The 17,284-nt window shown below is 48.6% G+C and overlaps 1 protein-coding gene across 3 annotated transcripts in view; it reads right to left on the bottom strand.

Annotated features, from left to right (window-relative positions):
- RPH3A (rabphilin 3A) overlaps positions 1-17,284 on the bottom strand; it is a 514,708-nt gene that overhangs the window by 118,829 nt on the left and 378,595 nt on the right. For all 3 annotated transcript variants that reach the window (XM_075323991.1, XM_075323981.1, XM_075323999.1), the window contains one exon: positions 1,422-1,505. In XM_075323991.1, coding sequence (XP_075180106.1) covers positions 1,422-1,505 — 84 coding nt within the window. The remainder of the gene's footprint in view (positions 1-1,421; positions 1,506-17,284) is intronic.

Here is a 17,284-nt window from a genome sequence, read left to right as displayed (position 1 = left end):
TCAAATCCATGACACATTTATGGAATTTTACTGTACCAGTAACTACAGGGAGAAAATCAGCTTATATCCTCTGTGTAGCCTTGCTTCCTGTCACTGAGGAAGTGCAAGTAGCTGCTACAGTCACCACTCATTATACTGTAAGTGCGTAGTCCTTACTCCTTGCAGATTGATTGACAGCCTGTTCTACAAGTATGTATACCAGATCTACTGAATTACAAATTTGTGAACAGGTAAACATTTTCCTAAAGAATGGAATCTCACAGTGTATTTGCTGACTTTTTTAAAGTCTGATCTTGTTCTCACCTAAAAATTATCTTGTGGTGGCCCAAGATTAAAGACTTTGTCAATGGAACCTTTCACATGTGTAGCTATCTAACATGCATTAATTATAGACTTTGAGTACTACTCAGTTAACATTTTTCCAAATACTTATTGTTAGCTTTCAAATGGAAACACCCAAAAGAAAATCTGATCGAAAATATTTAATACAAAAAAAGGTATTATTGCCATAAAGTCTGAAAAGTAAGACTGAAATTAATGTAAGCTCATAAAACTTAATTTAGACTATGAATAATATGTGTGTAAAGCAGAGTCTGTAAGGAATAGAAGGATTAGCATAGGAAATGCTGTTATTGAATGCGGAGTATCTATAAAATGTTCATAATTTACCATGTTGCCATTATTTGTAATTAAAATTTGAACTAAACTTATTTTCCTTTGTTCATGTCTTATCATTAGAAATTAGACATGAAATAAAAGTGCTGGTGCAGTCAGTATTGGATTGTGGAGATTATTAACTAAACGCCGCTTTACACGCTGCGATATCGGTACCAATATCGCTGGCGTGGGTAATCGCCCCCATCTGTTGTGCGACACGGGCAAATCTCTGCCCGTGCCGCACAACATCGCCCAGACGCGTCACACTACTTACCCGTCCATCGACGTCGCTGTGACCGGCGAACCGCCTCCTTTCTAAGGGGGCGGTTCGTTCAGCGTCACAGCGACGTCACAGCTGCATCACTGAACCACCGCCCAATAGAAGTGTAGGGGCGGAGATGAGCGGGACGGAACATCCCGCCCCCTTCCTTCCTTCCGCATAGCGGCCAGGAGGCAGGTAAGGAGAGGTTCCTCGTTCCTGTGGTGTCACACGGAGCGATGTGTGCTGCCACAGGAACGATGAACAACTTCGTTACTGCTGCAGTAACTATTTTTGAGAATGGACCCCCATGTCACCGATGAGCGATTTTGCACGTTTTTGCGACGATGCAAAATCGCTCATAGGTGTCACACGCAACGGCATCACTAAAGCGACCGGATGTGCGTCACCAATTCCATGACCCCAACGAGTTCGCATTAGCGATGTCGTAGAGTGTAAAGCCCCCTTTAGTGTACAAATCAGAACTTGTAAATGGGCTACTTACCTCGCGCTGCTCACTACATATTTTGCAAAGCCAAATAGAATGGGGTCGACTGTTGGTCTGTATTCCACACTTTGTACAAACATTCTGTTAAAATGAAAAAGAATATCCTAAAGTGAAGGTACAAACTAGTAGTAACATATTTGTTAGATAGTAAAAACCTATGATAGATAGACAGATAGATAGAGATACCGTGTTTCCACGAAAATAAACCCTGCCCCCAAAAAATAAGCTCTAGCATGATTTTTGGAGTATGCTTGAAGCATTAGCCCTTCTCCACAAATAAGCCCAAGTTATAGTTATGACCAGCATTAAGGGGAGTCAAACTGCACAATTTCTCAGGGCCCCCACTCTCTTAGGGACCTCCAACAAATGTATTCTGAGGTTAAGATTGTTTAAGGACCTTTGATGACTTCACAGTCATATGACCAAAGGTCTTTTAATTGCAGGAGTCTTAAAGATCTGAACAGGAAGTATGAGATAGGAGAACAGGCTGGTATGCAGAGAGAAGGGAGAGCAAATTGGGCAATTTCACAGGGCCCCCACTCTCCTAGGGGCCCCAAAATTTAAATCCCGATAAGAATCCTTAAGGACTTTTTCTGCCATCATGTGATGTGACCAAATGCCTGTTAGTGGCAGGAGTCTAAAGCTGAAGAGGAGAGAGGCTGGTATGCATGTGCTGTGTGTGTCTTATTTTCAGAGAAACACCATAGATAGACATTGCTTTTACATTTTCTATAAACCGTATGGAAAAAAAAATGTTGTTAACTATGCTTAAAGTGATTGTTCAGGATTTTAACACTAATGACTTATTGTAAGGGCGGCTTTGCACGTTGCAACATCGCACGTGCGATGTTGGTGGGGTCAAATCGAAAGTGACACACATCCGGCGTCACTTTCAACATTGTAGTGTGTAAATTCTAGATGATACGATTAACGAGCGCAAAAGCGTTGTTATCGTATCATCGGTGTATTCTCCGACATTTCCATAATGCCGGTGCCGCGACAGGTACGATGTAGTTCCTCGTTCCTGCAGCAGCACACATCGCTGTGTGTGAATCCGCTGGAGCGAGGAACATCACCTTACCTGCCGCCGGCGGCTATGCGGAAGGAAGGAGGTGGGCGGGATGTTTACATCCTGCTCATCTCCGCCCCTCCACTTCTATTGGCCACCTGCCGTGTGACGTCGCTCTGACGTTGTACAACCCACCCCCTTAGGAAGGAGGCGGAACGCCGGCCAGAGCGACGTCGCACACCAGGTGAGTGTATGTGAAGCTGTCGTAGCGATAATGTTCGCTACGGCAGCTATCACAAGATATCGCTGCTGTGACGGGGGCGGGGACTATCGCGTGCGACATCGCAGTATCAGCTTGCGATGTCGCAACGTGCAAAGCCCGCCTAAGGATAGGCGACCAATGTCTGATCAGTGGGGGTGTGACATCTACTATATAGTGCTCAAGCCTGAATATTGCAAATCTGCCCCCTATTCAAATCAACAGGGTGCAGGCCTTAATTCTGTCAGCGAATTAGTTCTGACCATCGCAGACACTGGGAACAGCTAATCAGCAAGTGTGCTGGATGTCGCACCACCACAGTTCAGAAATTGATGACCTATCCTAACGATAGGACACAGGTCCTATTGACTCATACAGTGGTGGGAAAAAAAGTGTTTGTCCCCTTCCCGATTTCTTATTCTTTTGCAAGTTTGTCACACTTAAATGTTTCAGATCACAAAACAAATTTAAATATTAGACAAAGATAACACAAGTAAACACAAAATGCAATTTATAAATGAAGGTCGTTATTATTAATGGAAAAATAAATCCAAACCTACAGGGCCCTGTGTAAAATGTGATTGGCCCCTAAACCTAATAACTGGCTGGGCCACTGTGGCGCCCCTGACCTGGTCAGGCACCACTGAGTACTGCACGCATGCTGGGTCAGTACAAAACAGGTAATCCCAAAAGCTGACTAGGGTGTGGACACACAGACACTTAGTAGCCAGGACACACACACAGCTTAGAAGGGACCCCGGGCAGTCTCAGGGAGGGGGCGTGGCCCTCGCATCCCAGCTAGTGGTGGGTAGTGGGACTCGAGACAGAGTTGTTCAGTGGCAGCCAGAGGAGTAGGAGTGGAGGAGCCGCGTCTGAGGTGTGGAATAGAAGATCAGGACACGCTCAGACCCTGCACCTGTAGTGGCTGTTGGCGGGGGAGAGAGGCTACCCAGTGGTGCTGCCTGAAATCCACCTAGTGCAGAGGTGGCAGAGTGAGGAGACTACTGGTAGACCAAGCCCACAGAGGGAAACAGGTCCCCAGAGCAGGAACCCATCTACTTGGCCTGCCAAACCTGCTGGTGAGGGCACTGTATGTGCCTCACCAACCTACACAGAGTCCGCAGCATCAGCAGCAACGAGGGGGCCCATAAGGAGGATTGAGCCGGGAGCCATCTTAACCTTGGTACACGCTGCCAGCAAACGGGCCAGAAAGGGGAGAATGGCAGTTGCAACTTCCCTGGGTGATCCCCGCAATACTACAAGTAAGGAGTCACCCCAAACAAGAAGGGCTAGGAAGGCGACTCAGCAGTCACCCCTACATCAGCCGAAGGGATACCTGGTTCCACCTGGTTCATCATAGCATCGCCCGGGTTGACTCACAGCTACCATCTGAAAGTGAGTAAAAACCCTGAAAGACATTGCTGCCTGTGTGTGAGTTATTCTGCGACCTGTGGTACTACACACTTAACTGGGCCCTGGGGCCAGCCTCACTCTCAGGAGGCCACAACAACTGACTGCTTCTACCATCAGCCCCAGGCGCTCACTAAATTGCAGTGGCGGTCACCCCTTGACCGCAATTACCGAGAGTGGCATCACAATTCCCATTGAAGTTAACCTGACCTACCTGTGGCCAGGAGATCACCAGCACGTGAAGTCCCTGAAGACCCTGAGGTGACCTGAAGGTAATGGGGCTCCCCATCTGGCATCACGAACAGAATCAGGACTAGACCTGTTACGACAGGGGACCATGTGCCTTGGCGGTCCATTTGAAAAGTTTGAAGCGCCGCCCTATTGCCACCGCAGAAAGTGCACCAAGAAACAACAGCAGCCGCGCAAAAAGAAATAACCGCCCACAAAGAGGTGTGGGTACGCAGAGAACCCCTGGAGTGTTCTGACCTCGTGAGTAGAGATGAGCGAACCGGTCGCAGTTCGGCTCGAGGTTGGTTCGCCGAACGGACCTCCCGTTCGAGTTCGGTTCGTCGAACGTTCGACGAACCGAACTCGAACTGCATAGGAAACAATGGCAGGCAATCACAAACACAGAAAAACACCTAGAAAACACCCTCAAAGGTGTCCTAAAGGTGACAAACAACTCAAACACATTGGAAAGTGACAAGGACATATACTCATGCGAAAACAAAACAGCTGGACAAGGAAAAAGAGGAGGACACACAGATATAGGCATGGCACGCCCTTCTAAAATCATGTAAAACACCGCAAGGTGACTCCAAGCGGAGTCTCCCTTTTTTCCAAAAATTGGGCCACACACACACCCACCCCTTCAGTGGCAGCACTTGTGCCCCAGTTGTACACTTCACAGCTACATTTGCATCAAGCACATTCAAAAATACGCCATTCTTATCCGTCCCCAGGATGACACCGGGGTAGGTAGCAAAGTCTTTCCTGATCCCAGCTCTGTTCATCTTGGCTTCTTTTAAAAACACAGCAAGCAAGGGTTACTCCAAGCGGAGTCTCCCTTTTTTCCAAAAATTGGGCCACACAGACACCCACCCCATCAGTGGCAGCACTTGGGCCCTAGTTGCAAACAGGATGTTTTGATTTGCATCAAGCACATTCAAAAATACGCCATTCTTATCCGTCCCCAGGATGACACCGGGGTACGTAGATAAAGTCTTTGCTGATCCATGACTTGTTCATCTTGGCTTCTTTTAAAAACAATGTAAGCAAGGGTTACTCCAAGCGGAGTCTCCCTTTTTTTCCAAAAATTGGGCCACACAGACACCCACCCCATCAGTGGCAGCACTTGGGCCCTAGTTGCAAACAGGATGTTTTGATTTGCATCAAGCACATTCAAAAATACGCCATTCTTATCCGTCCCCAGGATGACACCGGGGTAGGTAGCAAAGTCTTTCCTGATCCCAGCTCTGTTCATCTTGGCTTCTTTTAAAAACACAGCAAGCAAGGGTTACTCCAAGCGGAGTCTCCCTTTTTTCCAAAAATTGGGCCCACACACACCCACCCCTTCAGTGGCAGCAGTTGTGCCCCAGTTGTACACTTCACAGCTAGATTTGCATCAAGCACATTCAAAAATACGCCATTCTTATCCGTCCCCAGGATGACACCGGGGTAGGTAGCAAAGTCTTTCCTGATCCCAGCTCTGTTCATCTTGGCTTCTTTTAAAAACACAGCAAGCAAGGGTTACTCCAAGCGGAGTCTCCCTTTTTTCCAAAAATTGGGCCACACAGACACCCACCCCATCAGTGGCAGCACTTGGGCCCTAGTTGCAAACAGGATGTTTTGATTTGCATCAAGCACATTCAAAAATACGCCATTCTTATCCGTCCCCAGGATGACACCGGGGTACGTAGATAAAGTCTTTGCTGATCCATGACTTGTTCATCTTGGCTTCTTTTAAAAACAATGTAAGCAAGGGTTACTCCAAGCGGAGTCTCCCTTTTTTTCCACAAATTGGGCCACACAGACACCCACCCCATCAGTGGCAGCACTTGGGCCCTAGTTGCAAACAGGATGTTTTGATTTGCATCAAGCACATTCAAAAATACGCCATTCTTATCCGTCCCCAGGATGACACCGGGGTAGGTAGCAAAGTCTTTCCTGATCCCAGCTCTGTTCATCTTGGCTTCTTTTAAAAACACAGCAAGCAAGGGTTACTCCAAGCGGAGTCTCCCTTTTTTCCAAAAATTGGGCCACACAGACACCCACCCCATCAGTGGCAGCACTTGGGCCCTAGTTGCAAACAGGATGTTTTGATTTGCATCAAGCACATTCAAAAATACGCCATTCTTATCCGTCCCCAGGATGACACCGGGGTAGGTAGCAAAGTCTTTCCTGATCCCAGCTCTGTTCATCTTGGCTTCTTTTAAAAACACAGCAAGCAAGGGTTACTCCAAGCGGAGTCTCCCTTTTTTCCAAAAATTGGGCCCACACACACCCACCCCTTCAGTGGCAGCAGTTGTGCCCCAGTTGTACACTTCACAGCTAGATTTGCATCAAGCACATTCAAAAATACGCCATTCTTATCCGTCCCCAGGATGACACCGGGGTAGGTAGCAAAGTCTTTCCTGATCCCAGCTCTGTTCATCTTGGCTTCTTTTAAAAACACAGCAAGCAAGGGTTACTCCAAGCGGAGTCTCCCTTTTTTCCAAAAATTGGGCCACACAGACACCCACCCCATCAGTGGCAGCACTTGGGCCCTAGTTGCAAACAGGATGTTTTGATTTGCATCAAGCACATTCAAAAATACGCCATTCTTATCCGTCCCCAGGATGACACCGGGGTACGTAGATAAAGTCTTTGCTGATCCATGACTTGTTCATCTTGGCTTCTTTTAATAACAATGTAAGCAAGGGTTACTCCAAGCGGAGTCTCCCTTTTTTCCAAAAATTGGGCCACACAGACACCCACCCCATCAGTGGCAGCACTTGGGCCCTAGTTGCAAACAGGATGTTTTGATTTGCATCAAGCACATTCCAAATCCACAAGCATTTACTCTCCCCAGGATGACACAGGGGTAGTAAATTCCTTCTGGATCCATGACTTGTTCATTTTGATGAACGTCAGTCTGTCCACATTGTCACTGGACAGACGCGTGCGCTTATCTGTCAGCACACACCCAGCAGCACTGAATACACGTTCAGAGACAACGCTGGCAGCTGGACACGACAAAATCTCCAAGGCGTAACTGGAGAGCTCTGGCCATTTTTCTATGTTTGAAGCCCAAAAGGAGCAAGGCTCCAGTTGCACAGTCATGGCATCGATGTTCATTTGGAGATACTCCTGTATCATCCTCTCCAGCCGTTGAGTATGTGTCAGACTTGTTGTCTCTGGTGGCCTTGCAAAAGAGGGTCTAAAAAAATTATGAAAAGATTCCATAAAATTGCTGTTACCGGCACCAGATACGGTCCTACTGGTACGGGTAGACTGGTGAAGATGACGAGACCGTCCCATGTTTGTCAAGTTACAACTGGGAGATTCCCTCCCTGCACCTGCACGGTTGTTTGGTGGAAAAGCCGAGCTAAGATCGAGTAACAGCTTCTGCTGATACTCCTGCATACGTGCGTCCCTTTCTATGGCTGGAATTATGTCACAAAATTTGGACTTGTACCGGGGATCTAATAGTGTGGCAATCCAGTAGTCATCATCACTTCTAATTTTGACAATACGACTGTCATGTTGGAGGTAGTGCAACAAGAAGGCACTCATGTGTCTTGCGCAGCCATGCGGACCAAGTCCACGCTGTGTTTGTGGCATAGAGGTGCTAACCGTTCTTTCTTCCTCTGACATCTCCCCCCAACCTCTTTCAACTGAAATTTGACCAAGGTCTCCCTCATCCGCTGAGTCTTCCATGTCCATGGACAGTTCGTCCTCCATTTCTTCATGTTCTCCTGCACCTTGCTCAACATTTCGCCTGCTACTATGCGCCCTTGTCGATCCCTGTTCCCCATGGTCCCATGCCTGCTGCGTTGGTGATGATGAACGTCTGGATCTTGGTGATGTTGTTGTCCCTTGCACATATGAATCCTCCTGTAGTTCCTCCCCTTCATGTTGTCCCACCCCCTGACTCCGAATAGTGTTTAGCGTGTGCTCCAGCATGTAAATGACTGGAATCGTCATGCTGATAATGGCATTGTCAGAGCTAAACATATTCGTCGCCATGTCGAAACTGTGCAGAAGGGTGCATAGGTCCTTGATCTGAGACCACTCCATCAGGGTGATCTGCCCCACCTCTGCATCTCGTTGGCCCAGGCTATACGTCATGACGTATTGCACCAGGGCTCTGCGGTGCTGCCACAGTCGCTGTAACATGTGTAGAGTTGAATTCCAGCGTGTCGCCACATCGCATTTCAGGCGATGAACCGGCAGGCCGAAAGACTTCTGGAGCGATGCAAGTCGCTCAGCTGCGGCACTTGAACGCCGGAAGTGAGCAGACAGTTTTCGTGCCCTGTTCAGAAGGCCATCTAGGCCGGGATAGTGTGTTAAAAATTGCTGCACGACAAGGTTCAACACGTGAGCCATACAAGGTACGTGTGTCACCTTGCCCAGGCGAAGGGCCGCACCCAGGTTTGCAGCATTGTCGCACACGGCCTTACCAGGCTGCAGGTTGAGTGGAGACAACCATTTATTAAACTCGGACCGCAGAGCTGACCACAACTCCTCAGCTGTGTGACTCTTATTACCAAGACATGTCAAGCTAAAGACCGCCTGATGCCGTTGCGCTCGGCTGCCAGCATAGTAATGAGGCGTGCGTGATTCCTTCTGCGCAGTGAGAACGCTGGTGGCCTGACCAGGCAGGCTTGGGGCGGAGGTGGAGGACCCAGATGAGGTGGAGGATGCAGAAGCTGTGGCGGAACTTGGACAGACAGAGGATTGACACACAAGTCGTGGGGACGGCAAGACTTGTGCAGCAGACCCTTCACCATCTATCACCATAGTTACCCAGTGCCCAGTCAGCGACATGTAACGTCCCTGTCCATGCTTACTGGTCCAAGTATCGGTGGTGAAATGCACCCGTTCACACACAGAGTTTCTCAAGGAAGCGGTGATGTTGTGTGCGACATGCTGGTGTAGCGCGGGCACACCTTTCTTAGAGAAGTAGTGGCGACTAGGCATCTGGTACTGGGGCACAGCGACAGACATAAGGTCTCTAAAATCCTGTGTGTCCACTAGGCGGAAAGGCAGCATTTCGGTAGCCAACAGCTTACAGAGGGATAGAGTCAACCTCTTAGCTTTGTCATGGGTCGGAGGAAGTGGCCTTTTATTTGACCACATCTGAGGGACAGAGATCTGGCTGCTGTGTGTAGACGGTGTTGAGTAGGGTGTCCCTGGAAAAATGCAGGTTTGTGAGGAAAGTGCAGGCGGAGACATGATGTTGCCTTCATCCAACGTTGGTGCTATCGATGTCTGAGAGAGCTGTACACACTCACTTGTTTCCCCTTCCAAACCAACTGACGACCTTACAAGCAAACTGCCTGTTGCGGTTACAGTGGTGGAAGTTTTGCGTGGAAAAACAGGTGTGACAGCTGTCCCCACAGTCCTAGAAGATGAGGAGCGCGCGGATGCACTGGAAGGGGCGGGCGGTGGATGGTTCGCTCCGCTAGCCGGCATTGCAGCACGGTGAGCTTCCCACCGGGACTTATGATATTTATTCATGTGACGATTCATGGAAGAAGTTGTCAAACTGCTGAGGTTTTGACCTCTACTAACAGAATCATGACAAATGTTACATATCACATAAGTTGGGCGATCTTTTTCGATGTGAAAAAAGGCCCAGGCTAGGCAAGGCTTAGAGGCCATGCGACCTGTTGATCCACCCCGAATAATGCTCATAGGCAGAGTGGTGGCTGAGGATGCAGTTGTAGACGTGCTACCAGTGCTCCGACTCTGTCCAGGAAGGCGCAAGGTAACTTCGTCGTCGGTTGCATCCTCCTCCACCGCCTCTGTTGACCTCCTCGAGTGCCTGACTGGGGGTTGACAGTAGGTGGGATCTAGAACGTCATCATCAATTGTTGTGTTTGCACTCCCCTCCCCCTCAGACCGAGCCTCTTCTTGCCCTGACCGAATATTTAAGTTGTCATCCCAATCGGGTATCTGCGTCTCATCTTCATCAGTATGTTCCTCATTGTCTATAACCACAGGTGTTACAGTTTGTGACAAAGGGTCAACATTATGCTCAGAAACTTGGTCCTCACGGCCTGAATCTGAGTCACAAAGGTTCTGGGCATCACTGCAGACCATTTCCTGTTCTGTACTCACTGTAGCTTGGGAGCAGACCTCTGATTCCCAGGCTATAGTGTGACTGAACAGCTCTGCAGACTCAGCCATCTCAGTTCCACCATACTGTGCAGGGCTGATGGAGACTTCAGAGCTGGGAGAAATCAAGTGTGATTGGGATGACAACTCAGAGGAATGGTGTTTTTTGGATGCGGTACTTGAAGTGGCTGAGAGGGCACTTGTTGGACCACTTGAGATCCATTCAAGCATTTTCCTTTTTTGCCCATCATCTACCTTTGTTCCTCTTGTTCGTGTCCGTAAAAAAGGGAGCACATCGGATTGTCCACAATAAGTAGTAGACATCTTACTTTTGCTAGTAGATGGTCTATCTTCAGCAGATGATAATGGAGCTTTGCCACCTTCCCCACTGACAAAACATTTTTTGCCTTTTCCACCACGCCTCTTCCCCTTTCCACCAGCATCTGTCATTTTGCCACTCATGTTGATTGCGACAAGATTGTGGACTGAAAATGTGGTAGTAAAAATTGAGAGGTGGTGAAGATTGCAGTGGTGGTCTAGCTTTATTAACAGCAGAATAATAAAGAATAAATATCCCTGACAATGTAACTTAGTTATAATTCGTTGGAGTGTGCAACGCAGGCAGATGCGCTCTGCAAATGTCTTGGCACTAGTGGGACTATAGCAAAGTCCAATAGCCACGTATAGGATGCCACTAGGTACACTGAGTGTGTGCTAGTATAATGGCTTCGTTATAATTAGTTGGAGTGTGCAACGCAGGCAGATGCGCTCTGCAAATGTCTTGGCACTAGTGGGACTATAGCAAAGTCCAATAGCCACGTATAGGATGCCACTAGGTACACTCAGTGTGTGCTAGTATAATGGCTTCGTTATAATTAGTTGGAGTGTGCAACGCAGGCAGATGCGCTCTGCAAATGTCTTGGCACTAGTGGGACTATAGCAAAGTCCAATAGCCACGTATAGGATGCCACTAGGTACACTGAGTGTGTGCTAGTATAATGGCTTCGTTATAATTAGTTGGAGTGTGCAACGCAGGCAGATGCGCTCTGCAAATGTCTTGGCACTAGAGGGACTATAGCAAAGTCCAATAGCCACGTATAGGATGCCACTAGGTACACTGAGTGTGTGCTAGTATAATGGCTTCGTTATAATTAGTTGGAGTGTGCAACGCAGGCAGATGCGCTCTGCAAATGTCTTGGCACTAGTGGGACTATAGCAAAGTCCAAAAGCCACGTATAGGATGCCACTAGGTACACTGAGTGTTTGCTAGTATAATGGCTTCGTTATAATTAGTTGGAGTGTGCAACGCAGGCAGATGCGCTCTGCAAATGTCTTGGCACTAGTGGGACTATAGCAAAGTCCAATAGCCACGTATAGGATGCCACTAGGTACACTGTGTGTTTGCTAGTATAATGGCTGAGTTTAAAAAACTTGGAGTGTGCAATGCAGGCAGATGTGCTCTGCTAATGTCTTTGCACTAGTGGGACTATAGCAAAGTCCAATAGCCACGTATAGGATGCCACTAGGTACACTGAGTGTTTGCTAGTATAATGGCTTCGTTATAATTAGTTGGAGTGTGCAACGCAGGCAGATGCGCTCTGCAAATGTCTTGGCACTAGAGGGACTATAGCAAAGTCCAATAGCCACGTATAGGATGCCACTAGGTACACTGAGTGTGTGCTAGTATAATGGCTTCGTTATAATTAGTTGGAGTGTGCAACGCAGGCAGATGCGCTCTGCAAATGTCTTGGCACTAGTGGGACTATAGCAAAGTCCAATAGCCACGTATAGGATGCCACTAGGTACACTGAGTGTTTGCTAGTATAATGGCTTCGTTATAATTAGTTGGAGTGTGCAACGCAGGCAGATGCGCTCTGCAAATGTCTTGGCACTAGTGGGACTATAGCAAAGTCCAATAGCCACGTATAGGATGCCACTAGGTACACTGAGTGTTTGCTAGTATAATGGCTTCGTTATAATTAGTTGGAGTGTGCAACGCAGGCAGATGCGCTCTGCAAATGTCTTGGCACTAGTGGGACTATAGCAAAGTCCAATAGCCACGTATAGGATGCCACTAGGTACACTGAGTGTTTGCTAGTATAATGGCTTCGTTATAATTAGTTGGAGTGTGCAACGCAGGCAGATGCGCTCTGCAAATGTCTTGGCACTAGTGGGACTATAGCAAAGTCCAATAGCCACGTATAGGATGCCACTAGGTACACTGAGTGTGTGCTAGTATAATGGCTTCGTTATAATTAGTTGGAGTGTGCAACGCAGGCAGATGCGCTCTGCAAATGTCTTGGCACTAGTGGGACTATAGCAAAGTCCAATAGCCACGTATAGGATGCCACTAGGTACACTGAGTGTTTGCTAGTATAATGGCTTCGTTATAATTAGTTGGAGTGTGCAACGCAGGCAGATGCGCTCTGCAAATGTCTTGGCACTAGTGGGACTATAGCAAAGTCCAATAGCCACGTATAGGATGCCACTAGGTACACTGAGTGTGTGCTAGTATAATGGCTTCGTTATAATTAGTTGGAGTGTGCAACGCAGGCATATGCGCTCTGCAAATGTCTTGGCACTAGTGGGACTATAGCAAAGTCCAATAGCCACGTATAGGATGCCACTAGGTACACTGAGTGTTTGCTAGTATAATGGCTTCGTTATAATTAGTTGGAGTGTGCAACGCAGGCAGATGCGCTCTGCAAATGTCTTGGCACTAGTGGGACTATAGCAAAGTCCAATAGCCACGTATAGGATGCCACTAGGTACACTGAGTGTTTGCTAGTATAATGGCTTCGTTATAATTTGTTGTAGTGTGCAACGCAGGCAGATGCGCTCTGCAAATGTCTTGGCACTAGTGGGACTATAGCAAAGTCCAATAGCCACGTATAGGATGCCACTAGGTACACTGAGTGTGTGCTAGTATAATGGCTTCGTTATAATTAGTTGGAGTGTGCAACGCAGGCAGATGCGCTCTGCAAATGTCTTGGCACTAGTGGGACTATAGCAAAGTCCAATAGCCACGTATAGGATGCCACTAGGTACACTGTGTGTTTGCTAGTATAATGGCTTCGTTATAATTAGTTGGAGTGTGCAACGCAGGCAGATGCGCTCTGCAAATGTCTTGGCACTAGAGGGACTATAGCAAAGTCCAATAGCCACGTATAGGATGCCACTAGGTACACTGAGTGTGTGCTAGTATAATGGCTTCGATATAATTAGTTGGAGTGTGCAACGCAGGCAGATGCGCTCTGCAAATGTCTTGGCACTAGTGGGACTATAGCAAAGTCCAATAGCCACGTATAGGATGCCACTAGGTACACTGAGTGTTTGCTAGTATAATGGCTTCGTTATAATTAGTTGGAGTGTGCAACGCAGGCAGATGCGCTCTGCAAATGTCTTGGCACTAGTGGGACTATAGCAAAGTCCAATAGCCACGTATAGGATGCCACTAGGTACACTGAGTGTGTGCTAGTATAATGGCTTCGTTATAATTAGTTGGAGTGTGCAACGCAGGCAGATGCGCTCTGCAAATGTCTTGGCACTAGTGGGACTATAGCAAAGTCCAATAGCCACGTATAGGATGCCACTAGGTACACTGAGTGTGTGCTAGTATAATGGCTTCGTTATAATTAGTTGGAGTGTGCAACGCAGGCAGATGCGCTCTGCAAATGTCTTGGCACTAGTGGGACTATAGCAAAGTCCAATAGCCACGTATAGGATGCCACTAGGTACACTGTGTGTTTGCTAGTATAATGGCTGAGTTTAAAAAACTTGGAGTGTGCAATGCAGGCAGATGTGCTCTGCAAATGTCTTGGCACTAGTGGGACTATAGCAAAGTCCAATAGCCACGTATAGGATGCCACTAGGTACACTGAGTGTTTGCTAGTATAATGGCTTCGTTATAATTTGTTGGAGTGTGCAACGCAGGCAGATGCGCTCTGCAAATGTCTTGGCCCTAGTGGGACTATAGCAAAGTCCAATAGCCACGTATAGGATGCCACTAGGTACAGAGTGTTTGCTAGTATAATGGCTGAGTTTAAAAAACTTGGAGTGTGCAATGCAGGCAGATGTGCTCTGCTAATGTCTTTGCACTAGTGGGACTATAGCAAAGTCCAATAGCCACGTATAGGATGCCACTAGGTACACTGAGTGTTTGCTAGTAAAATGGCTTAGTTTAAAAAACTTGGAGTGTGCAATGCAGGCAGATGTGCTCTGCAAATGTCTTTGCACTAGTGGGACTATAGCAAAGTCCAATAGCCACAGATAGGATGCCACTAGGTACACTGAGTGTTTGCTAGTATAATGGCTTACTTAGAATGAGTTGGAGTGTGCAGAGGACAAGAGGGTACAGTGGCAGGATTGTGGTGCTCTGGGTAGAGGAATGGAAGCCTGCCTTTCTATTCCCTCCTAATGGTGAAATGCAGGGAGGAAATCCCTGACCTGGGCTACACAGACGCTGTTGCTGTTTGCAGGACCTGTCACCTATGGCTCTCTGACCCTGCCGGTACGAGCCCTTAAAAGGACTGCTAGAATGTGCTCTCCCTAAGCTGTCTAACGCTGTGTATGCAGCGCATACAGCTGTATCGGCGATAGGACAAAGGACGGAACTGCGACAGTGATGTCTGACACCAAAGACGCAGAAGGCAGATAATGGCGATCGTGAAGAAAATGTCCGGTTTTATAATGCAGGGACATGTGACATGCAGATCCTATCACACATGCCGTTGCTTCTCTGCCTCAAAGTCCACTTAGGTGTGTGTGTGTCTGTGATTGGCTGACATGCTGGCCAGCCCCACAAGACGCGCGCGCTTAGGGAAGGAAGACAAGAAAAAAAAAAAATTCATTCATTATAGAAACAGCAGTGATCTGAAGGCGCTGTTCACGCACACTATACACTGAAATGTGATAATAGTTTGATTCACAGAGTGACTTACACTATTACAGCAGAAACCAAGCTAAGATTTAGCTGTTTTTTGGCTGCTAGAACCGTTCTCGAACGTTTCTAGAACTATCGAGCTTTTGCAAAAAGCTCGAGTTCTAGTTCGATCTAGAACATGCCCCAAAATCACTCGAGCCTAGAACTGGAGAACCACGAACCACGAACCGCGCTCAACTCTACTCGTGAGCGATGGGGGAGGATCTGACCTTACCCGGCGGAGATGTTCAAGACTGGTGGAAAAGGAAGGAAAAGTCATGAGTCTGCTGCAAGAAACGAAACCCAGGGAGTGCAGAGAGGACCTGGTGAGCAGCGATGACGCAGACAGAATGGCGTCCGCATGCAGGGAACCAGAACCAGGCTCCGCTGCCTGGTGGGACTGGGAGCTCGCCCAGTTCTGTGACCATCTGCAAGCAAGAATAATGCAGCAAGTGATGGAAGAGCGCTCAGAGCTACGGGAGCTGGCGGCGTCAGTTCGGGCCTATGAGAGGTGGACCGTGAGACAAGTGCAACACCGAGAGGTGACCACCCAGACCCCCATGCTGATGCCTTTGGGTGAGTCCCACGCTGCCCCTTCCCGCTCAGGTACACTGACCCCGCCGGCACTGTTACTGGAGGTGATCCCTGCAGCGATGCCCACTGTGATCCATGCTGCGATGCCCGCTGTGATCCATGCTGCGATGCCCGTGGTGATCCCTGCTGCAGTTCCTGCTGAGATCCCTGCTGCAACGCCATGCCCGACCAGACCAGACACAGCAGCGTCCCGTCGGCCAGAGCAGACCAGTCCGCAACGCCGTCTACCCCAGTCTGCAAAGCAGAAGCAGCCATCGCGCCCCAGCCGCCGACCGAAGAACCGGGTTCTGCGTCCTTGCCAGGAGAAGACCCAGTATTTCTGCGGCTCAAGGAGGAGCTGAGTGCACGTTTCCCCAAAGACCTGGTGGACAGATACATAGTCCCCAGGCGGTCACCTGGACCCGGAGCGGTCCCAGCAACTTCTGCGGATGGGAAGAGCCCACCACCCTGGCCTTTTGATGAACGCCTGTCCCCAGCACTGCTGCCGGAGTAACCGGAGGAGTGCTCAAGACACCTAAGGGGGAGGAGGAGAGGCCTGGAGGCTGAAGTGCCAATTACCGAACAGCTGGAGGAGGACGCAGCACCCTTAGGAAGTAAGGGAGGTCCGGAGGTTGAGATGTTGCCCTACTCCCACTGGGAAGAGGTTCTGACACCCCCTGCTGAGGAAGAAACAGTGGACATCTTCATGCCCAGCATGTACGTGACCTGGGAGACTGCAGACAGCAAGGTGGCGGCAATGCGGAGGCCAGCCAGCATAGTATGGCGCCGCGGGAGAGCAAGACCACCCCTGTGCAGCATTCCCCAGACAAGCAGAAAGAAGAGGTGACAGCTCGAGATTTGGAGGAAAAGCAGTCTCTCAGAAAAGCCAAGCACCAGGTCAGAGGTCCTCTCCACCGCGGAGTGGTTGAGGAATTTAACCTGAGAACCGGCTATGGGTTTATAGTGGCACCTGGCATCAGGAAGGGCATTTTTGTAAGCCGAAGAGATGTCCGGTCCGACCTGCCCCGAGGACACCCTGGTCATGACCTAAGAATGGGAGACCTAGTGGAATTCACCAGGCACAAAGGTGAAAGGGGCTGGTATGCTCTGGACGTAGTGCCATGTCCGAGGAGCTCCAGCTAAAGCCCTGCTACTCCCGCTCAGTCCCCAAGGTAATCACCATGAGAAGAAGACATGGCTACAGCTACAGCTAAAGATACAGCTACAGATACAGCTACAGCTACAGATCAATATGAAACATCAGATAACACTACAGTTCCAGATGACAGCGCAAGAGCAGTGCCCAGTGCCAGCGAGAGGAGCACATCACTCTGGGTCCTGCAACGGAAAGAAAAGTACAGACAAGT

This window comes from Anomaloglossus baeobatrachus, chromosome 1 (genome assembly GCF_048569485.1).
Source record: "Anomaloglossus baeobatrachus isolate aAnoBae1 chromosome 1, aAnoBae1.hap1, whole genome shotgun sequence".
NCBI lineage: Eukaryota > Metazoa > Chordata > Amphibia > Anura > Aromobatidae > Anomaloglossus > Anomaloglossus baeobatrachus.
The sequence above is the reverse complement of the archived record's forward strand: the minus strand, read 5'-3'. Positions and strand labels throughout refer to the sequence as shown.